Source organism: Heptranchias perlo, chromosome 30, assembly GCF_035084215.1.
Source record: "Heptranchias perlo isolate sHepPer1 chromosome 30, sHepPer1.hap1, whole genome shotgun sequence".
Taxonomy (NCBI): Eukaryota; Metazoa; Chordata; class Chondrichthyes; order Hexanchiformes; family Hexanchidae; genus Heptranchias; species Heptranchias perlo.
The window spans coordinates 1,282,023-1,304,588 of record NC_090354.1 but is presented as its reverse complement, the minus strand read 5'-3'; the positions used below and the strand labels follow the sequence as shown (position 1 = coordinate 1,304,588).

Sequence of the window (22,566 nt, the reverse complement as noted above, 5' to 3'; positions counted from 1 at the left end):
CCCCCAGCATGTGTCCCCCAGCTTGTGCCCCAGTGTGTGTCCCAGTGTGTGTCCCCCAGCGTGTCCCCCAGCATGTGTCACCCAGCGTGTGCCCCAGTGTGTGTCCCAGTGTGTGTCCCCCAGCGTGTCCCCCAGTGTGTGTCCCCCAGCATGTGTCCCAGTGTGTGTGTCCCAATGTGTCCCAGTGTGTTACTGACTGTATCTCTACTGATGTTAATCCCTCTCCCTCACACTGTCACTCAGTAACCCCTCTCCCCCAGCGCCCTGTGTTACTGACTGTATCTCTACTGATGTTAGTCCCTCTCCCTCACACCGTCTCTCAGTAACCCCTCTCCCCCAGTGCCCTGTGTTACTGACTGTATCTCTACTGATGTTAATCCCTCTCCCTCACACTGTCACTCAGTAACCCCTCTCCCCCAGCGCCCTCTGTTACTGACTGTATCTCTACTGATGTTAATCCCTCTCCCTCACACTGTCACTCAGTAACCCCTCTCCCCCCAGCGCCCTGTGTTACTGACTGTATCTCTACTGATGTTAATCCCTCTCCCTCACACTGTCACTCAGTAACCCCTCTCCCCCCAGCGCCCTGTCTTCCTGACTGTGTCTCTACTGATGTTAATCCCTCTCCCTCACACTGTCACTCAGTAACCCCTCTCCCCCTCCACCTCAGCTGACAGTCGGGGTCTGTGTTTGACAATGTTTTTCCCTCTCCACCCACAGCTTTACAGGATGGGTAATGGACGGAAGGATCTGGGAGTTCTCTGCTCCGATGATGAGCAGAGTCGCACGTGTTGGATGACAGCGTTCCGCCTCTTCAAGGTAAGCCTGACACATGGCAATGGATTAAAACATTAGCCGGGTTAGCAATGAAACATGGGTGAGTGTGGGAGGGTGGGGTATGGGTCAGGTCATGGGTCAGGTCATGGGTCAGAGTAGGGGTCAGGGCACGAGTGAGGGTGGGAGAGTCACTGTATGGGCTGACCCGAGTTCCATTAAAACTTTTCAGGGGTTAAAGGGAGGAATTTCCTGGGAACTGCTGCCACCATAACCGGAATTTAAGGATCTGGTCTAAAAGGGGCATAGTCCCAGGGAAGCAGATTCTGGCCCTAATTCTAGGCCCCCCCAGGTGGAAATCAGGAGTCTGCCCTTGCCAACCTTTGGGACCCAGGTCTCTCTCAATTAAACACGTGCCTCTACCTGCTGGTATTCTCTGCTGGTTATCCCTGCTGGTATTTTCTGCTGGTAACCACGTGTCTTTGTTTCCGTAGCTGGGAGCGCAGCTGTGCCTGAACTACCAGATAACGCAGCACAAGAAGAAACAGCAATCCTGGATCCAGTCGGCTGCGGTGGTGAGTCAGTTTCCCCCGTCTCCCCATGAGAATCCCCACAGCCCCTGACCCTGGGACACAGCCCCTGACCCTGGGACACAGCCCCTGACCCTGGGACACAGGCCCTGACCCTGGGACACAGCCCCTGACCCCGGGACACAGCCCCTGACCCCGGGACAGAGACCCTGACCCCGGGACAGAGACCCTGACCCCGGGACAGAGACCCTGACCCCGAGACAGAGACCCTGACCCCGGGACACAGCCCCTGACCCTGGGACAGAGACCCTGACCCTGGGACACAGGCCCTGACCCTGGGACACAGCCCCTGACCCTGAGACACAGCCCCTGACCCTGGGACACAGCCCCTGACCCTGGGACACAGCCCCTGACCCTGGGACACAGCCCCTGACCCTGGGACACAGCCCCTGACCCTGGGACACAGCCCCTGACACTGGGACACAGCCCCTGACCCTGGGACACAGGAGATTAGCACCTGTCAACACATGGCCTGATTAGAAGCATTTCATAATTTCCGGAATCATTCAAATTATTAAGAAACCCATTTTCTGTTCTCGTGCTCTTCAGTTTCACTTCTGACGTGTGCGTGAAATTGACAGAACTTCAGGTTTTACATTTATTACATTTCAGAAAAGACGTACGTTTTGAAACTTGAAATCTTTCTGACCTCAGCGACTTCTTCACTGACATAAATCCTTCGTATCTCGACCATAAGCAAAGATAAACTCCCACAATTGCTCAGTGAGTGACCCCATCATCGAGTGTGGGATTGAGCCTCTCAACCAACTTCATTACCTCAGCTGTGCTCAATTAGTGGGGGGAGGTGGGGGGAAGGTCGGGGGGAGGTGGGGGGGAGGTGGGGGGAGTGGGGGAAGGTTGGGAGGGAGTGGGGGAAGGAAGGGGGGAGGAAGGGTGAGGTGGGGGGGAGGAAGGGTGAGGTGGGGGGGAGGAAGGGTGAGGTGGGGGGGTTGGGGGGAGTGGGGAGAAGGTCGGGGGAGGAAGGGTGAGGTGGGGGGGGAGGAAGGGGGAGGTGGGGAAGGTGGGGGAGGGGGCTACAACTGAGCTCAGTTGAGCTCACCTGGCATTGGGTGGGAAAACTGTTCCAATGACCCATCACTGTCCATTGAGTCCTGCTGGAAAACCTGTGTATGTGTGGGGGTGTTTGTGGGGGTGTGGGTGGGGGGTGGGTGTGTTTTTGGTTAGGCGGCGTGTGTGGGTGGGTGGGCCTGTAGGTGTGGGGGGGGTGAGTGTGTGTGTGTGGGGGGGGGGGGGTGAGTGTGTGTGTGGGTGTGTGTGAGGGTGTGTGTGAGGGTGTGTGAGGGTGTGTGTGGGGGTGTGTGTGAGGGTGTGTGAGGGTGTGTGTGGGGGTGTGTGTGAGGGTGTGTGAGGGTGTGTGTGGGGGTGTGTGTGAGGGTGTGTGAGGGTGTGTGTGGGGGTGTGTGTGTGGGTGGGTGTGAGGGTGGGTGTGTGGGTGTGTGTGTGGGTGTGTGTGGGGGTGTGTGTGAGGGTGTGTGTGGGGGTGTGTGTGAGGGTGTGTGTGAGGGTGTGTGAGGGTGTGTGTGTGGGTGTGTGTGAGGGTGGGTGTGTGGGTGTGTGTGTGGGTGTGTGTGAGGGTGTGTGAGGGGGTGTGTGTGAGGGTGTGTGAGGGTGTGTGTGTGGGTGTGTGTGAGGGTGTGTGTGAGGGTGGGTGTGTGGGTGTGTGTGTGGGTGTGTGTGAGGGTGTGTGAGGGTGTGTGTGGGGGTGTGTGTGAGGGTGTGTGAGGGTGTGTGTGGGGGGGTGTGTGTGGGTGGGTGTGAGGGTGGGTGTGTGGGTGTGTGTGTGGGTGTGTGTGGGGGTGTGTGTGAGGGTGTGTGTGGGGGGGTGTGTGAGGGTGTGTGAGGGTGGGTGTGTGGGTGTGTGTGTGGGTGTGTGTGGGGGGGTGTGTGAGGGTGTGTGAGGGTGTGTGTGAGGGTGGGTGTGTGGGGGGAGGACTGGGCGTGGGAGTGTTGGATGAAGACAGAATTGGGCTCGTTGTGATGCTCCTACAATCGAATAGCTTGTCAATTCACTGTGTGAGGGACCAAAGGGCCCCCAGAGCATGTGGAGCAATCGCCCGTTGTATTCAATGGAAAGGAAAATCGATGGGTATAAATCAGGTGGTGGGTTTCGGGCGGGTGTAAATCGGGCGGCTGATTCACTACTGCCCTTGATGAATTTATACCCCAGTGCCTGCAGGAGAGGAGGGGAGGGAGAGGAGAGGAGGGGAGAGGAGAGGAGGGAGAGGAGGAGGAGGGGAGGGAGAGGAGAGGAGAGGAGAGGAGGGGAGAGGAGATGAGGTGAGAGGAGGGGAGGGCGAGGGAGAGGAGGAGGAGGGGAGGGAGAGGAGAGGTGGGGAGAGGAGAGGAGGGCGAGGAGGGGGAGGAGAGGGAGAGGAGGGGGAGGAGGAGGAGGAGGGGGAGGGAGGTTGGAGATCATTGCTTGTTGTTGTTGCTCTGCCCCTCCCTTTGTCACGCTGTCCCGAGTGTTCAGGCGGGCTGTGTGTGTGAGTGGGAATGTTTTGGACAGCAATGTGTGTAATGGTTGGCTCCATACACGAGTCTGACAGCCTTTCCATCCCATAATGTTCTTCACAGAGAAACGTATCGCAGAATTGCTTGGTTCCCATGGATTTTTCGGGATGTACAGGCCGTGTGATTGCGAACCCGAAGGAGGCCTCGTCAGTGGCAATGGAGGAAGGTCATGCCTGGAGGGTACGGATCCTGCATCACAGCTCACCTGGTGCGAGATGTACAGATGTTTGACAGATGTTACTGATGGGGAAGGAGAGCTGCTTGTATCCGATTCAGTTACATCCAAACCCTCTCAACAACAACAACTTGCATTTATATAGCGCCTTTAACGTAGTGAAATGTCCCAAGACGCTTCACAGGAGCGATCAGACACCGAGCCACATAAGGAGATATTAGGACAGGTGACCAAAAGCTTGGTCAAAGAGGTAGGTTTTAAGCAGCGTCTTAAAGGAGGAGAGAGAGGCGGAGAGGTTTAGGGAGGGAATTCCAGAGCTTGGGGCCCAGGCAGCTGAAGGCACGGCCGCCAATGGTGGAGCGATGGAAATCGGGGATGCGCAAGAGGCCAGAATTGGAGGAACACAGAGATCTCACAGGGTTGTTGGGCTGGAGGAGGTTACAGAGATAGGGAGGGGCGAGGCCATGGAGGGATTTGAACACAAGGATGAGAATTTTAAAATCGAGGCGTTGCTGGACCGGGAGCCAACGTAGGTCAGCGAGCACAGGGGGTGATGGGTGAACGGGACTTGGTGCGAGTTAGGATACGGGGCAGCAGAGTTTTGGACGAACTGAAGTTTACGGAAGGTGGAAGATGGGAGGCCGGCCAGGAGAGCGTTGGAATAGTCCAGTCTGGAGGTAACAAAGGCACGGATGAGGGTTCAGCAGCAGATGAGCTGAGGTAAGAATGGAACCAGGCAAGAATTCAGCGGGACAGTGGAAGAGAGGCTTTGAAGAAGGATGGTGTGATCAACCATGTGAAAGGCTGCAGGCAGATCGAGAAGAACGAGGAGGGAGAGTTCACCACGGCCACAGTCACACAGGATGTCATTTGTTTTTTTTTATTTGTTCATGGGATGTGGGCGTCGCTGGCGAGGCCGGCATTTATTGCCCATCCCTAATTGCCCTTGAGAAGGTGGTGGTGAGCCGCCTTCTTGAACCGCTGCAGTCCGTGTGGTGACGGTTCTCCCACAGTGCTGTTAGGAAGGGAGTTCCAGGATTTTGACCCAGTGACGATGAAGGAACGGCGATATATTTCCTAGTCGGGATGGTGTGTGACTTGGAGGGGAACGTGCAGGTGGTGTTGTTCCCATGTGCCTGCTGCTCTTGTCCTTCTAGGTGGTAGAGGTCGCGGGTTTGGGAGGTGCTGTCGAAGAAGCCTTGGCGAGTTGCTGCAGTGCATCCTGTGGATGGTCCACACTGCAGCCACTGTGCGCCGGTGGTGAAGGGAGTGAATATTTTGAGTGGTGGATGGGATGCCAATCAAGCGGGCTGCTTTGTCCTGGATGGTGTCGAGCTTCTTGAGTGTTGTTGGAGCTGCACTTATCCAGGCAAGTGGGGAGTATTCCATCACACTCCTGACTTGTGCCTTGTAGATGGTGGAAAGGCTTTGGGGAGTCAGGTGGTGAGTCACTCGCCGCAGAATACCCAGCCTCTGACCTGCTCTTGCAGCCACAGTATTTATATGGCTGGTCCAGTTAAGTTTCTGGTCAATGGTGACCCCCCCCCCCCAGGATGTTGATGGTGGGGGATTCGGCGATGGTAATGCCGCTGAATGTCAAGGGGAGGTGGTTAGACTCTCTCTTGTTGGAGATGGTCATTGCCTGGCACTTGTCTGGCGCGAATGTTACTTGCCACTTATCAGCCCAAACCTGGATGTTGTCCAGGTCTTGCTGCATGCGGGCACGGACTGCTTCATTATTTGAGGGGTTGCAAATGGAACTGAACACTGTGCAATCGTCAGCGAACATCCCCATTTCTGACCTTATGATGGAGAGAAGGTCATTGATGAAGCAGCTGAAGATGGTTGGGCCGAGGACACTGCCCTGAGGAACTCCTGCAGCAATGTCCTGGGGCTGAGATGATTGGCCTCCAACAACCACTACCATCTTCCTTTGTGCTAGGTATGACTCCAGCCACTGGAGAGTTTTCCCCCTGATTCCCATTGACTTCAATTTTTGATTTTGATTAGGGCCGTTTCAGTACTGAGGCACGGGGCGGAAACCTGATCAGAGAGGTTCAAACATGGGGTGATCTGACCAGCATGAAGCAGCTTATTCAGGCTCAGTTACAGTGGCTCCTCTTCACTCAGGGCTGATCAGCAAATGTGACCCCTGCTGGAGAGGAGGTGGCATTTGTGAGCCTTTTTTAAATTTGTTCTTGGGATGTGGGTGTCGCTGGCGAGGCCGGCATTTATTGCCCATCCCTAATTGCCCTTGAGAAGGTGGTGGTGAGCCGCCTTCTTGAACCGCTGCAGTCCGTGTGGTGAAGGTTCTCCCACAGTGCTGTTAGGAAGGGAGTTCCAGGATTTTGATCCAGCGACGATGAAGGAACGGCGATATATTTCCAAGTCGGGATGGTGTGTGACTTGGAGGGGAACGTGCAGGTGGTGTTGTTCCCATGTGCCTGCTGCTCTTGTCCTTCTAGGTGGTAGAGGTCGCGGGTTTGGGAGGTGCTGTCGAAGAAGCCTTGGTGAGTTGCTGCAGTGCATCCTGTGGATGGTACACACTGCAGCCACAGTGCGCCGGTGGTGAAGGGAGTGAATGTTTAGGGTGGTGGATGGGGTGCCAATCAAGCGGGCTGCTTTGTCCTGGATGGTGTCGAGCTTCTCGAGTGTTGTTGGAGCTGCACTCATCCAGGCAAGTGGAGAGTATTCCATCACACTCCTGACTTGTGCCTTGTAGATGGTGGAAAGGCTTTGGGGAGTCAGGAGGGAATGGGATCGAGCTTGGTTTTTAATGGCCCTAAGCTCCGTGTCTGGGCTGCCACATGAAGAGAGATCACTTGTGTGCAGAGGTGTGACTCAGCGTGAGTACGCACCCTGAGCTCTCTCCGCACCATCGCGCTGCCCTCACAATTATTCACACACTTGGACATCACCGATTCAATATCAAAGACTGCCGATTGCAGGCAGGAGCTGAGAGTGAGACTGTCGGGGGACAGAGTCTGAATCAAGTCTTTCATTTCACCCGTCTGGGACTAAGTGTATTTTTTATCATCTGTCACTGCCATTGTTTTTTTGTTTCTGCAGAAGAAGGGAACCCAGAGACACAGCCTCCCGAGCCCCTGCCAGGGCTCTGTCCTCAGTGCAGGTGAGTTACCACCAGGACAGGTGCAATGTGACCAAAACAAATGCTTACAGATTAAAGCCTCCCTGTAGTGAGATTCCCTCGCACTCCTCCTGCCTCTTTCCCAGTTTTCTTGGCCAGTGTTATTGGGAGTTTAGCTACTCCGAAGAAGGGAAGAGAATAACACTAGAAAAATGCTGGAAACTCACTTGTTTTACTCATTTGAACGTGGAATGAACCAAAAGCAGAAGGTTAGAAGGAACTGCGGACAGCTAGTGCACACACAAAGTGTGCTGGGTGCCGTACTCCGGAAAGGATTAATCAGCAGCACTGTGAAGCCCTGTTTCACACTACAGAAAGTGTGAATCGCCTGCACCGATATCTGAGTTGCTCATTCGTTTGTACTTTGCTGGGCAAGAGATAACTTTGCACAGCACAGTAAAGGCCATGGTCTCTCTGGACAGCTGCAGTAACAGGCACATAAACATCTGTCAGGAAGCCCAGGCTCACTAAAGGTGAACAAAAGGGATTTTTTCAGTTAAGGAACTCTACCTTTGTGTGACTGTGACACAGGGAGGTGCGGAGAAAGCAGCCCTTTGGATATTTATCAACAAGCTACTTCCCCCTCACTGTTCTGCTTCTTTAGTGACAGGCGCACACACACACACACACACACACACACACAAAACCCCCACCCCCCAGGGGCACTGGTACTGGCGGAGATGAGACATTTGTTTGTGTGACTATGGCCAGCCAAATGGTAGCACAAACCACAGGTACCGAGGTGCCACCTTGTGTCAGCGTGAAATGTCATGCCAAGGCAGCTTACAGAGTTCAAACAGGAGAAACTCTGGGATCCGTATATAGAATTACACAGAATGTACAGCACAGAAACAGGCCATTCGGCCCAACTGTTCTATCCCGGTGTTTATGCTCCACATGAGCCTCCTCCCTCCCCTCTTCATCTCACCCTATCAGCATATCCTTCTATTCCTTTCTCCCTCATGTGTTTATCGAGCTTCCCCTTAAATGTATCTACACTATTCACCTCAACTACTCCTTGTGGGAGCGAGTTCCACATTCTCACCACTCTCTGAGTAAAGAAGTTTCTCCTGAATTCCCCATTGGATTTATTAGTGATGATCTTATATTTATGGCCCCGAGTTCTGGTCTCCCCCACAAATGGAAACATCTTCTCTACATCTACCTTATCGAAACCTTTTCATAATTTTATAGGCCTCCATCAGGTCACCCCTCGGCCTTCCCTTTTCTAGAGAAACGAGCCCCAGCCTGTTCAGCCTTTCCTGATATTTATAACCTCTCAGTTCTGGTATCGTCCTTGTAAATCTTTTTTGCACATTCTCCAGTGCCCCGATATCCTTTTTATAATATGGAGACCAGATTGGTTCCCAGTGCTCCGTGTGTGGTCTAACTGAGGTTCGATACAAGTTTGCCCCAGAGACTGATTTTAACAACAGTGGGGCTCGGTGGAATAACCAATCAGCAGTCCTTACTGAACCCGAGCAATTTTATTGAAAAATTGTTATTTACAACAAAATTGTTCTCAGAAACGAAGCTGAGTTTTTCCGATGAGTCGAGCGAAACCGATTGGCAGCAACAAAACTAGATTTCCACAGGTGTGAAAAACTGCAAACAAGATAACCCCAACTTCAGCCGGTCTCCCAGGCTGCAAACAACACTGGTGTCATTTCAAATCAGAGGGGGGAGGGGGGAGGGGGCCAGGGGGGGTGGGGAGGGGGCGAGGAGGGGGCAGTGGGAGCAGGGGCAGGGGGCGCGGGAGAGGGGGCAGGGGAGAGCAGGAGAGCAGGGGGGAACGGAAATGGGGAGCAGGGGGGAGCGGGGAGCTGTAGGAGGAGGAAGCAGGTGGGGACAGGGAAGAGGGGGGCATGGGAGGGGAGGAGGGGAGGGGAGGGGGAACAGTGGGGAGGAGGGATGTGGAGTGAGCAGGGATGGGGAGAGGGGAGGAGGAGCAGCGGGGGGAGGAGGGATGCGGGGTGAGTGGGGGTGGGGAGCAGTAGGGAGGAGGGGTGTGGGGAGGGAGAGCAGTGGGGGGAGGAGGAGCAGTGGTGAGGAGGGGTGAGGGGGAACAGGGTGCAAGGGGAGGATGGGGTCCAGCGGGAAGGGGGTTGCGGGGGTGTGGGGAGGGGGAGCAGCAGGGAGGAGGGGTGTGGGGGGGAGCGGGAGGGGGGAGCAGCGGGGAGGAGGGATGTGGGGTGAGGGGGGAGGGGAGCAGCGGGGAGGAGGGGTGTGGGGTGAGGGGGGATGGGGTCCAGCGGGAGGGGGGTTGCGGGGGTGTGGGGAGGGGAGCAGCGGGGAGGAGGGATGTGGGGGGAGCGGGAGGGGGGAGCAGCGGGGAGGAGGGGTGTGGGGTGAGGGGGGATGGGGTCCAGCGGGGAGGAGGGATGTGGGGGGAGCGGGAGGGGGGAGCAGCGGGGAGGAGGGATGTGGGGGGAGCGGGAGGGGGGAGCAGCGGGGAGGAGGGATGTGGGGTGAGGGGGGATGGGGAGAGGGGGAGGAGGGATGTGGGGTGAGGGGGGATGGGGTGCAGAGGGAGGATGGGGTCCAGTGGGAGGGGGGTTGCGGGGGTGTGGGGAGGGGAGCAGCGGGGAGGAGGGGTGTGGGGGGAGCGGGAGGGGGGCTGTGTTTAATGGAGGGTCCGTGTTTGATGTCTTCTGTGAAGAAGATCTAAATATCCGAGAAAATAAAATAATTGAATCTTTCTACACTCTGGGGAGAGTTGCTAACTTGCACGGAAATCCTTTCAGAGACGAGCCTGAGGCCCAGGGAATAGAAAGGATTTTTCCATCTGTCCCCCTAGTCTGGGGGTGAGGGGTCAGGGTTTCACCTCTCTCTGACCCTGGACTGTGCGGTGATGCAGCTGAAGTTCACTCTGGAGAAGCGAGAGTGGATTAATATTAATATTCTGGAGTTTTATGCAATTGTCTTTGGGGATTGGAGAGTATTTTTATCAAACCCACCCTCAAGATTTCAGGGCAGAAATTAGTGCTGGAGATAATGGTGAACAGGCACCGTGAATGGGATAACATTTCAATCTCCTCTCCTTAAGATTAACCCATTTAAAATAAAAGTTTAGGCCTTCATTATAATATTGTACCAAGGGTGTGTGTTAAACATTCATCCAGTATCAGCACCAGTGGTAACGCCTGCCCCTGAGTGACTGGGGAGTGGTCTATTCTGGGTTGATTTTGCAAATGTCTGTCAATGGACTGGGTTTGATGGCCTGAGTGGCCTGAATCCTGGCAATTCCTTACGTTTTTAACCAGGATCATTTTAGCCATAGGAATGTGGGGAAGTTCTCTCCCTGTCTCTCTCTCTCTCTCTCTCTCTCTCACTTCATCTCTTTCTCTCTGCCTCATGCTCTCTCTCTCATTCTGTCTCTCTCGCTCTCTGCCTCTTGCTCTGTTCCTTTTGTTCTGTCTCACTCACTCTCTCTCTGCCTCTTGCTGTCTCTTTCATTCCTTTGTTCTCTCTCTCTTGTCTCTCACTCTCTCTTGATCTCTTTCTTGTTCTCCCTTGTTCTGTCTCTCTCTTGTTCTCTCTCTCTCGTTCTGTCTCTCGCTTTCTCTGTCTGTTGCTCTCTCTTGTTCTCTCTGTCTCGCTCTCTCTATGACTCTCTCTCTGTTTGTGATTATCACAGAGATCTCCCCCCGCACCTGCTCTCGACATTTCACAACCCCTTTGTTAGTGGAGAAACAGAAAGAGATGTTGTTGCACTTATCTGTGTTTTTTAATATATTATAATCAGCGTAATCACAGGGAACCCAGAAACAGGGCCGACCAATCACAAAGGACCCTGGGGACTGGGCACACATCTCCCACAAGGCATTCTGCAGGAACCCCGTTACTCGAGGAACTGTCCGACTCCATTAAACAAAAGGCAAAAATCCAAACAAGGCCTCACAGACGGGGGGAGTGGGAGTGAAGTCTCACTAACACTGGGGAGGGGGCACAGACGGGGGGAGTGGGGAGTGAAGTCTCACTAACACTGGGGAGGGGGCCACAGACGGGGGGAGTGGGGAGTGAAGTCTCACTAACACTGTGGGGGGGGGGCCCACAGACAGGGGGAGTGGGGAGTGAAGTCTCACTAACACTGTGGGGGGGGCACAGACGGGGGGAGTGGGGAGTGAAGTCTCACTAACACTGGGGAGGGGGCCACAGACGGGGGGAGTGGGGAGTGAAGTCTCACTAACACTGGGGAGGGGGCCACAGACGGGGGGAATGGGAGTGAAGCCTCACTAACACTTGGGGGGGGGCCACAGACGGGGGGAGTGGGAGTGAAGCCTCACTAACACTGGGGAGGGGGGCACAGACGGGGGGAGTGGGAGTGAAGTCTCACTACACTGGGGGGGGGGGGCCCACAGACGGGGGAGTGGGAGTGAAGTCTCACTAACACTGGGGGGGGGGGGCATAGACGGGGGGAGTGGGGAGTGAAGTCTCACTAACACTGGGGAGGGGGGCCACAGACGGGGGGAGTGGGGAGTGAAGTCTCACTAACACTGGGGGGGGGGCCACAGACGGGAGTTTAGAGTGGATATTCTGTGCAGATGTTTTTGGACCAATGTTGATTGTTGCAGCTCGAATATTTCTGGTATAAAGACAGATTGAGAGTGGAGGCTGAGGTTTAATAACTACAATAACACTCTCATTTATCCTGGATCTAGCAATACACAGGACCCAACCCTGGTTCCACGGACGGATTTCGAGAGAGGAGTCTCACAGGCTGATTATACAACATGGGCACATTGATGGGTGAGTGGGATTGGGACTGAAAACCGACCATGGGACGATTCATTTTAAAGGAACTTTGCAAATGAGCAGAAGGTCAGAGAGCCCGTTAGTGGGGAGGGGGTGCGAGGGGTTCAGCGGATCCATTACAAGGGACACATGTGACTACACATCAACACAAGTGCAGGAGGGACTGGAGTTCGTTCAGTGCAAGCCAGCCGCATGTGGGAGCTCCCTGAGGGGCGAGGGATCTGGGGAAGCCTCAGAATACCAAGTAAACTAGTATCGTCCTGCTCATTTTACAAGGCGGTCACCGACCCAGTCAACAGAGAATGCGTCACTCACTGACTGCAGCACCAGGGGGTAACAGCAGAGGGCAGCAACGCCACAGCAGCTCATTCCCAGGGCTGGGAACGGCCGATGGGAGGAACCTCGGATTGGGATTTGCTTCTTTGATCCAATCCAGAAAATTTAGGAGTCTGATAGTTTAATGTTTTTCAGTTTGTTGCATTTACTTAACTTATGCTCTTTATTGTACAGGGGAGTGGGACTAGCTGGATTGCTCTTGCATAGATCTGGCACAGACTCAATGGGCCAAATGGCCTCCTTCCATGCTGTAACCTTTCTATGATTCTATGAACAGAGAGCCCTGGGGGTGCACATACACAAATCTTTGAAGGTGGCAGGACAAGTTGCAAAGGCTGTTAAAAAAAGCTTATGGGATCCTGGGCTTTATTAATAGAGGCATAGAGTACAAAAGCAAGGAAGTTATGCTAAACCTTCATAAAACACTGGTTAGGCCTCAGCTGGAGTATTGTGTCCAATTCTGGGCACCACACTTTAGGAAGGATGTGAAGGCCTTAGAGAGGGTGCAGAGGAGATTTACTAGAATAGTCCCAGGGATGAGGGACTTCAGTTATGTGGAGAGACTGGAGAAGCTGGGATTGTTCTCCTTAGAGCAGAGAAGGTTAAGGGGAGATTTGATAGAGGTGCTCAAAATCATTAGGGTTTTTTATAGAGTAAATAAGGAGAAACTATTTCCACTGACAGGAGGGTCGGTAACCAGAGAGCACAGATTTAAGGTGATCGGCAAAAGAACCAGAGGCAACATGAGAATTTTTTTTACGCAGCGAGTTGTTCTGATCTGGAATGCGCTGCCTGAAAGGGCGGTGGAAGCGGATTCAATAATAACTTTCAAAAGGGAATTGGAGGGAAAAAATTGCACGGCTTTGAGGAAAGAGCAGGCGAGAGGGACTGATTGGCTAGGTCTTTCAAAGAGCCAGCACAGGCACGAAGGGCTGAATGGCCTCTTTCTGTGCTGTAAAATTCTATGATTCTACCCCCTCTTCCCATATCCCTATCCCAGAGGGATCCCCATTCTCAGGCCGGGCACTAGAGATAACTCAGGCCACGAAAGGACCACTTAGGGTCATAATGTCCATCTCCAAAACGATGCAGATCCTTCAACATGAAAGTTCTTCCTCTCCCCCAGCGCCCTGTGTTACTGACTGTATCTCTACTGATGTTAATCCCTCTCCCTTACACCGTCTCTCAGTAACCCCTCTCCCCCAGCGCCCTGTGTTACTGACTGTATCTCTACTGATGTTAATCCCTCTCCCTCACACTGTCTCTCAGTAACCCCTCTCCCCCAGCGCCCTGTGTTACTGACTGTATCTCTACTGATGTTAATCCCTTTCCCTCACACTGTCTCTCAGTAACCCCTCTCCCCCAGCACCCTGTGTTACTGACTGTATCTCTACTGATGTTAATCCCTCTCCCTCACACTGTCACTCAGTAACCCCTCTCCCCCAGCGCCCTGTGTTACTGACTGTATCTCTACTGATGTTAATCCCTCTCCCTTACACCGTCTCTCAGTAACCCCTCTCCCCCCAGCGCCCTGTGTTACTGACTGTATCTCTACTGATGTTAATCCCTCTCCCTCACACTGTCACTCAGTAACCCCTCTCCCCCCAGCGCCCTGTGTTACTGACTGTATCTCTACCGATGTTAATCCATCTCCCTCACACTGTCTCTCAGTAACCCCTCTCCCCCAGCGCCCAGTGTTACTGACTGTATCTCTACTGATGTTAATCCAGCTCCCTCACACTGTCACTCAGTAACCCCTCTCCCCCAGCGCCCAGTGTTACTGACTGTATCTCTACTGATGTTAATCCATCTCCCTCACACTGTCTCTCAGTAACCCCTCTCCCCCAGCGCCCTGTGTTACTGACTGTATCTCTACTGATGTTAATCCCTCTCCCTCACACTGTCACTCAGTAACCCCTCTCCCCCAGCGCCCTGTGTTACTGACTGTATCTCTACTGATGTTAATCCCTCTCCCTCACACAGTCTCTCAGTAACCCCTCTCCCCCAGCGCCCTGTGTTACTGACTGTATCTCTACTGATGTTAATCCCTCTCCCTCACACTGTCACTCAGTAACCCCTCTCCCCCAGCGCCCTGTGTTACTGACTGTATCTCTACTGATGTTAATCCCTCTCCCTCACACAGTCTCTCAGTAACCCCTCTCCCCCAGCGCGCTGTGTTACTGACTGTATCTCTACTGATGTTAATCCCTCTCCCTCACACTGTCTCTCAGTAACCCCTCTCCCCCCAGCGCCCTGTGTTACTGACTGTATCTCTACTGATGTTAATCCAGCTCCCTCACACTGTCACTCAGTAACCCCTCTCCCCCAGCGCCCTGTGTTACTGACTGTATCTCTACTGATGTTAATCCAGCTCCCTCACACTGTCTCTCAGTAACCCCTCTCCCCCCAGCGCCCTGTGTTACTGACTGTATCTCTACTGATGTTAATCCCTCTCCCTCACACTGTCTCTCAGTAACCCCTCTCCCCCCAGCGCCCTGTGTTACTGACTGTATCTCTACTGATGTTAATCCAGCTCCCTCACACTGTCACTCAGTAACCCCTCTCCCCCAGCGCCCTGTGTTACTGACTGTATCTCTACTGATGTTAATCCCTCTCCCTCACACTGTCACTCAGTAACCCCTCTCCCCCAGCGCCCAGTGTTACTGACTGTATCTCTACTGATGTTAATCCCTCTCCCTCACACTGTCTCTCAGTAACCCCTCTCCCCCCAGCGCCCTGTGTTACTGACTGTATCTCTACTGATGTTAATCCCTCTCCCTCACACTGTCACTCAGTAACCCCTCTCCCCCCAGCGCCCTGTGTTACTGACTGTATCTCTACTGATGTTAATCCCTCTCCCTCACACTGTCACTCAGTAACCCCTCTCCCCCAGCGCCCTGTGTTACTGACTGTATCTCTACTGATGTTAATCCAGCTCCCTCACACTGTCACTCAGTAACCCCTCTCCCCCAGCGCCCTGTGTTACTGACTGTATCTCTACTGATGTTAATCCCTCTCCCCCACACTGTCTCTCAGTAACCCCTCTCCCCCAGTGCCCTGTGTTACTGACTGTATCTCTACTGATGTTAATCCAGCTCCCTCACACTGTCACTCAGTAACCCCTCTCCCCCAGCGCCCAGTGTTACTGACTGTATCTCTACTGATGTTAATCCCTCTCCCTCACACTGTCTCTCAGTAACCCCTCTCCCCCCAGCGCCCTGTGTTACTGACTGTATCTCTACTGATGTTAATCCCTCTCCCTCACACTGTCACTCAGTAACCCCTCTCCCCCAGCGCCCTGTGTTACTGACTGTATCTCTACTGATGTTAATCCCTCTCCCTCACACTGTCACTCAGTAACCCCTCTCCCCCAGCGCCCTGTGTTACTGACTGTATCTCTACTGATGTTAATCCAGCTCCCTCACACTGTCACTCAGTAACCCCTCTCCCCCCAGCGCCCTGTGTTACTGACTGTATCTCTACTGATGTTAATCCCTCTCCCTCACACTGTCTCTCAGTAACCCCTCTCCCCCCAGCGCCCTGTGTTACTGACTGTATCTCTACTGATGTTAATCCCTCTCCCTCACACTGTCACTCAGTAACCCCTCTCCCCCAGCGCCCTGTGTTACTGACTGTATCTCTACTGATGTTAATCCCTCTCCCTCACACTGTCACTCAGTAACCCCTCTCCCCCCAGCGCCCTGTGTTACTGACTGTATCTCTACTGATGTTAATCCCTCTCCCTCACACTGTCACTCAGTAACCCCTCTCCCCCCAGCGCCCTGTGTTACTGACTGTATCTCTACTGATGTTAATCCCTCTCCCTCACACTGTCTCTCAGTAACCCCTCTCCCCCCAGCGCCCTGTGTTACTGACTGTATCTCTACTGATGTTAATCCAGCTCCCTCACACTGTCTCTCAGTAACCCCTCTCCCCCCAGCGCCCTGTGTTACTGACTGTATCTCTACTGATGTTAATCCCTCTCCCTCACACTGTCTCTCAGTAACCCCTCTCCCCCCAGCGCCCTGTGTTACTGACTGTATCTCTACTGATGTTAATCCCTCTCCCTCACACTGTCTCTCAGTAACCCCTCTCCCCCCAGCGCCCTGTGTTACTGACTGTATCTCTACTGATGTTAATCCCTCTCCCTCTGTCACTCAGCAGTGCCTTTTATACCAATATCCCCAGTGATATCCACGCATTGAACAGGAGCATGAAACAGAAATAAACGACAGAAGTGAACAAGGGTTGATTTAAGTTTCAGATTGCTCTAATTTAAAGGTTTTTTTGTGTCCTTTTCTCTTCATTCAGTGTTTTTCTGATGAGGGAGAGTCAGAGGACCCCCAAAAGCTTTGTGCTCACCCTGAGCCACCATCACAAGACCAAGCACTTCCTGGTCGTGCCGGTAATGTCTCCAATACATTTACTCTGGTGATTCAAGTGTTAAATGTATCTTCTGCCAGCATTCCCGGACAGATCTCCGTCCCCAGTCCCAAAGAGACATCACTGTGACCAGAAACATCAACCCAGGGGCTCACAGACACTCCTGTAACCCAATGAGAATCAGTGTCTGTGGAACTGTCCCCCAGTGAGAGTCAGTGTCTGTGGAACTGTACCCCAGTGAGAGTCAGTGTCTGTGGAACTGTCCCCCAGTGAGAGTCAGTGTGTGTGGGACTGTCCCCCAGTGAGAGTCAGTGTCTGTGGAACTGTCCCCCAGTGAGAGTCAGTGTCTGAAGAACTGTACCCCAGTGAGAGTCAGTGCCTGTGGAACTGTCCCCCAGTGAGAGTCAGTGTCTGAAGAACTGTACCCCAGTGAGAGTCAGTGTCTGTGGAACTGTCCCCCAGTGAGAGTCAGTGCCTGAAGAACTGTACCCCAGTGAGAGTCAGTGTCTGAAGAACTGTACCCCAATGAGAGTCAGTGCCTGTGGAACTATCCCCCAGTGAGAGTCAGTGTCTGTGGAACTGTACCCCAGTGAGAGTCAGTGTCTGTGGAACTGTCCCCCAGTGAGAGTCAGTGCCTGAAGAACTGTACCCCAGTGAGAGTCAGTGTCTGTGGAACTGTACCCCAGTGAGAGTCAGTGTGTGTGGAACTGTCCCCCAGTGAGAGTCAGTGTCTGTGGAACTGTACCCCAGTGAGAGTCAGTGTCTGTGGAACTGTCCCCCAGTGAGAGTCAGTGTGTGTGGGACTGTCCCCCAGTGAGAGTCAGTGTCTGTGGAACTGTCCCCCAGTGAGAGTCAGTGTCTGAAGAACTGTACCCCAGTGAGAGTCAGTGCCTGTGGAACTGTCCCCCAGTGAGAGTCAGTGTCTGAAGAACTGTACCCCAGTGAGAGTCAGTGTCTGTGGAACTGTCCCCCAGTGAGAGTCAGTGCCTGAAGAACTGTACCCCAGTGAGAGTCAGTGTCTGAAGAACTGTACCCCAGTGAGAGTCAGTGCCTGTGGAACTATCCCCCAGTGAGAGTCAGTGTCTGTGGAACTGTACCCCAGTGAGAGTCAGTGTCTGTGGAACTGTCCCCCAGTGAGAGTCAGTGCCTGAAGAACTGTACCCCAGTGAGAGTCAGTGTCTGTGGAACTGTACCCCAGTGAGAGTCAGTGTGTGTGGAACTGTCCCCCAGTGAGAGTCAGTGTCTGTGGAACTGTCCCCCAGTGAGAGTCAGTGCCTGTGGAACTGTACCCCAGTGAGAGTCAGTGTCTGTGGAACTGTCCCCCAGTGAGAGTCAGTGCCTGTGGAACTGTCCCCCAGTGAGAGTCAGTGCCTGTGGAACTGTCCCCCAGTGAGAGTCAGTGCCTGTGGAACTGTACCCCAGTGAGAGTCAGTGTGTGTGGAACTGTACCCCAGTGAGAGTCAGTGTGTGTGGAACTGTACCCCAGTGAGAGTCAGTGTCTGTGGAACTGTATCCCAGTGAAAGTCAGTGTCTGTGGAACTGTCCCCCTGTGAGAGTCAGTGTCTGTGGAACTGTACCCCAGTGAGAGTCAGTGTGTGTGGAACTGTACCCCAGTGAGAGTCAGTGTGTGTGGAACTGTACCCCAGTGAGAGTCAGTGTGTGTGGAACTGTACCCCAGTGAGAGTCAGTGCCTGTGGAACTGTACCCCAGTGAGAGTCAGTGTCTGTGGAACTGTACCCCGGTGAGAGTCAGTGTCTGTGGAACTGTACCCCAGTGAGAGTCAGTGCCTGTGGAACTGTACCCCAGTGAATGTCAGCGTCTGTGGAACTGTCCCCCAGTGAGAGTCAGTGCCTGTGGAACTGTACCCCAGTGAATGTCAGTGTCTGTGGAACTGTACCCCAGTGAGAGTCAGTGTGTGTGGAACTGTACCCCAGTGAGAGTCAGTGCCTGTGGAACTGTACCCCAGTGAGAGTCAGCGTCTGTGGAACTGTACCCCAGTGAGAGTCAGTGCCTGTGGAACTGTCCCCCAGTGAGAGTCAGTGTCTGTGGAACTGTCCCCCAGTGAGAGTCAGTGTCTGTGGAACTGTACCCCGGTGAGAGTCAGTGTCTGTGGAACTGTACCCCAGTGAGAGTCAGTGTCTGTGGAACTGTATCCCCAGTGAGAGTCAGTGTGTGTGGAACTGTACCCCAGTGAGAGTCAGTGTGTGTGGAACTGTACCCCAGTGAGAGTCAGTGCCTGTGGAACTGTACCCCAGTGAGAGTCAGTGCCTGTGGAACTGTACCCCAGTGAGAGTCAGTGTCTGTGGAATTGTCCCCCAGTGAATGTCAGCGTCTGTGGAACTGTCCCCCTGTGAGAGTCAGTGTCTGTGGAACTGTCCCCCAGTGAGAGTCAGTGCCTGTGGAACTGTGCCCCAGTGAGAGTCAGTGTCTGTGGAACTGTCCCCCAGTGAGAGTCAGTGCCTGTGGAACTGTGCCCCAGTGAGAGTCAGTGTCTGTGGAACTGTACCCCAGTGAGAGTCAGTGTCTGTGGAACTGTACCCCAGTGAGAGTCAGTGCCTGTGGAACTGTACCCCAGTGAGAGTCAGTGTCTGTGGAACTGTCCCCACAATGAGAGTCAGTGTCTGTGGAACTGTACCCCAGTGAGAGTCAGTGTCTGTGGAACTGTATCCCCAGTGAGAGTCAGTGTCTGTGGAACTGTCCCCCAGTGAGAGTCAGTGTCTGTGGAATTGTACCCCAGTGAGAGTCAGTGTCTGCGGAACTGTACCCCAGTGAGAGTCAGTGTCTGTGGAACTGTATCCCCAGTGAGAGTCAGTGTCTGTGGAACTGTCCCCCAGTGAGAGTCAGTGTCTGTGGAATTGTACCCCAGTGAGAGTCAGTGTCTGTGGAACTGTCCCCCAGTGAGAGTCAGTGTCTGTGGAATTGTACCCCAGTGAGAGTCAGTGTCTGTGGAACTGTCCCCCAGTGAGAGTCAGTGCCTGTGGAACTGTCCCCCAGTGAGAGTCAGTGTCTGTGGAACTGTCCCCCAGTGAGAGTCAGTGTCTGCGGAACTGTACCCCAGTGAGAGTCAGTGCCTGTGGAACTGTACCCCAGTGAGAGTCAGTGTCTGTGGAACGGTCCCCCAGTGAGAGTCAGTGCCTGTGGAACTGTACCCCAGTAAGAGTCAGTGTCTGCGGAACTGTACCCCAGTGAGAGTCAGTGCCTGTGGAACTGTCCCCCAGTGAGAGTCAGTGTCTGTGGAACTGTACCCCAGTGAGAGTCAGTGTGTGTGGAACTGTACCCCAGTGAGAGTCAGTGTCTGTGGAACTGTACCCCAGTGAGAGTCAGTGTGTGTGGAACTGTACCCCAGTGAGAGTCAATGTTTTCAGCGAAGGACGGGAGAAGCTGGGATGGCGGGAGGGATGGGGGAGGGGGGACAAACGGTGAGTATGAGAATGTGAAATAAAATGGCGGCCAAAGTGTGAATCGTTCGTGGCGCTCAGTGACTGCGAGTCGCAGAGTGGATGAGGTGATGGGAGGAGGGGCCAGGTTTATGTCCCCGGGAGGAGCAGGTTTACCTGCCAATCAATCCTCCCCATGATGGCATTTTACAGCCTCTCAGAGCCAGATGGGATCACACCGACCAGGCCATGCGATTGGCCAAGGGATGGCGTGCAAGGCAAGGAAATCAACCAATAGCATAGCGGAACATACAGCGCCTTGGGAATGGGTATTAAACATTAACGACAACTTCACAGGAGCGATTATCAAACAAAATTTGACACTGAGCCACATAAGGAGATATTAGGACAGGTGACCAAAAGCTTGGTCAAAGAGGTAGGTTTTAAGGAGCGTCTTAAATGAGGAGAGAGAGGCGGAGAGGTTTAGGGAGGGAATTCCAGAGCTTAGGGCCCAGGCAGCTGAAGGCACGGCCGCCAATGGTGGAGCGAAGGAAATCGGGCATGCGCAAGAGGCCAGAATTGGAGGAGCGCAGAGATCTCGGAGGGTTGTGGGGCTGGAGGAGGTTCCAGAGATCGGGAGGGGGGAGGGCCATGGAAGGGTTTGAACAACAAGCGTTGTTGGACCGGGAGACCAATGTAGGTCAGCAAACTCGGGGGTGATGTAACACAATCTGTTTGTTTTGTCTCCGGCAGTGTGAGGACGAGGGGCACACGTATTTCACAGTGGACGGTGGGCAGACAAAGTTCACTGACCTCATTCAGATGGTCGAGTTCTATCAGATCAACAGAGGTGTCCTACCCTGCAGCCTGAAGCATTATTGTACACGGGTCACACTGTAGCCATGGCAACTGCGTGCCAGATGTGAAACACTGCCCTGCATGTGTGGCCTATTTATGCACTCACTGAGTGGCACTGGTAATCCCATGCTGGTTCCCTGACATTCTCGGTTGATTCACTAGTTAATCTACAGAGCTGACCCAGCGCTCAGTCACAGTGGATTTGAAGGATTTGTGATGTTCTCGCCTGTTGTTCGATTTTTAAACTACTTTTTGAAGATTTTCTCTATTTTTTGGAGTGGTTGCTGAACCTCACGATCCCACCTGGTCCTCGAGGTGTGGCCTGCGGAGGTCACAGGGTCAGGACCGTCTCTAAAAGGGTTCCTTACAGGGTCAAAGTGCAAACGCACTGCTTCCGGAGAACGAAAAAAGCCACGTGATGAATAGAAGCATTTATTTAATGATTGAAACCAACTCCTGGTACAGAGGGTGAGGGTAAATAGGAGCCCAGAACCTGGAGTCCGAGTGCAGAGTGAGCAGTCACATCAACACACTCAGACACATGATGTGATGATGTAAATACCCTGGTGGAAAGCACACAACACATTGTGGCCAATTCCCTACACCCTGCGCCAATCGCCTGTCCCGTTATTAGGACTAACGTCACCCAACTGTCGTCACCCACAGACACCCACTGAATACCAGTCTCAGGTTCACACACATGGGCCATACAGTACCAGATGGGAGTGAATCGTTCCCTTTTACCCGCTGTGTACTGTACATGTAAACACTAAGAGCTTAGTCCAGTCTGATACAGTCTGGATTAGAAATTGGAATTGCTATAAGTAAGGGTCCACAAACAGCTCCTGAAATTAGTTGCATAAACAGTCCTGTGGAGAAAACTTACGGCATTAAGGATTCGGTAAATTTGGAGTTGAGTATAAATTAAATATATTCCCCCAAGGGAGGCAACAAGGGCAGAGAGAGTGACCAGGGGGACGGAGAGAGTGACCAGGGGGACGGAGAGAGTGACCAGGAGGACGGAGAGAGTGACCGGGGGACGGAGAGAGTGACCGGGGGACGGAGAGAGTGACCGGGGGATGGAGAGAGTGACCGGGGGACAGAGAGAGTGACCGGGGGATGGAGAGGGTGAACAGGGGACAGAGTGATCAGGGGGCGGAGTCAGTGACCAGGGGGACGGAGAGAGTGACCGGGGAACAGAGAGAGTGACCGGGGGACGGAGAGAGTGACCGGGGGACGGAGAGAGTGACCGGGGGACGGAGAGAGTGACCGGGGGACGGAGAGAGTGAACAGGGGACAGAGCGATCAGGGGGCGGAGTCAGTGACCAGGGGGCGGAGTCAATGAATGGGGCAGGGTGGGGGCGGAGTCAGTGACCAGGGGGTGGAGAGAATGACCAGGGGGCGGAGTCAGTGACCAGGGGGCGGAGTCAATGACCGGGGGCGGAGTCAATGACCAGGGGGCGGAGTCAATGACCAGGGGGTGGAGTCAATGACCAGGGGGCGGAGTCAGTGACCAGGGGGTGGAGAGAATGACCAAGGGGGCGAAGAGATTGACCAGGAGCAGAGTCAGTTACCAGGGGGCGGAGTCAGTTACCAGGGGGCGGAGTCAATGACCAGGGGGCGCAGTCAGTGACCAGG

The 22,566-nt window shown here is 53.8% G+C and overlaps 1 protein-coding gene across 6 annotated transcripts in view; it reads left to right on the top strand.

The window, feature by feature from the left end:
• The window catches only part of LOC137300217 (growth factor receptor-bound protein 10-like), a 123,726-nt gene extending 101,723 nt beyond the window's left edge, over positions 1 to 22,003 (top strand). For 4 of the 6 annotated variants that reach the window (XM_067969317.1, XM_067969316.1, XM_067969315.1 and 1 more), the window contains 7 exons: positions 721 to 819; positions 1,269 to 1,349; positions 3,960 to 4,076; positions 7,141 to 7,201; positions 11,881 to 11,968; positions 16,622 to 16,715; positions 20,824 to 22,002. In XM_067969317.1, the coding sequence (XP_067825418.1) occupies positions 721 to 819; positions 1,269 to 1,349; positions 3,960 to 4,076; positions 7,141 to 7,201; positions 11,881 to 11,968; positions 16,622 to 16,715; positions 20,824 to 20,970 (687 nt within the window). In that variant the 3' untranslated portion in view covers positions 20,971 to 22,002. Of the gene's footprint in view, positions 1 to 720; positions 820 to 1,268; positions 1,350 to 3,959; positions 4,077 to 7,140; positions 7,202 to 11,880; positions 11,969 to 16,621; positions 16,716 to 20,823 lie in introns of all 6 variants that reach the window. The other 2 variants (XM_067969313.1, XM_067969314.1) reach the window with 1 other exon arrangement.
• The last annotated feature ends 563 nt before the right edge of the window (positions 22,004 to 22,566 follow it).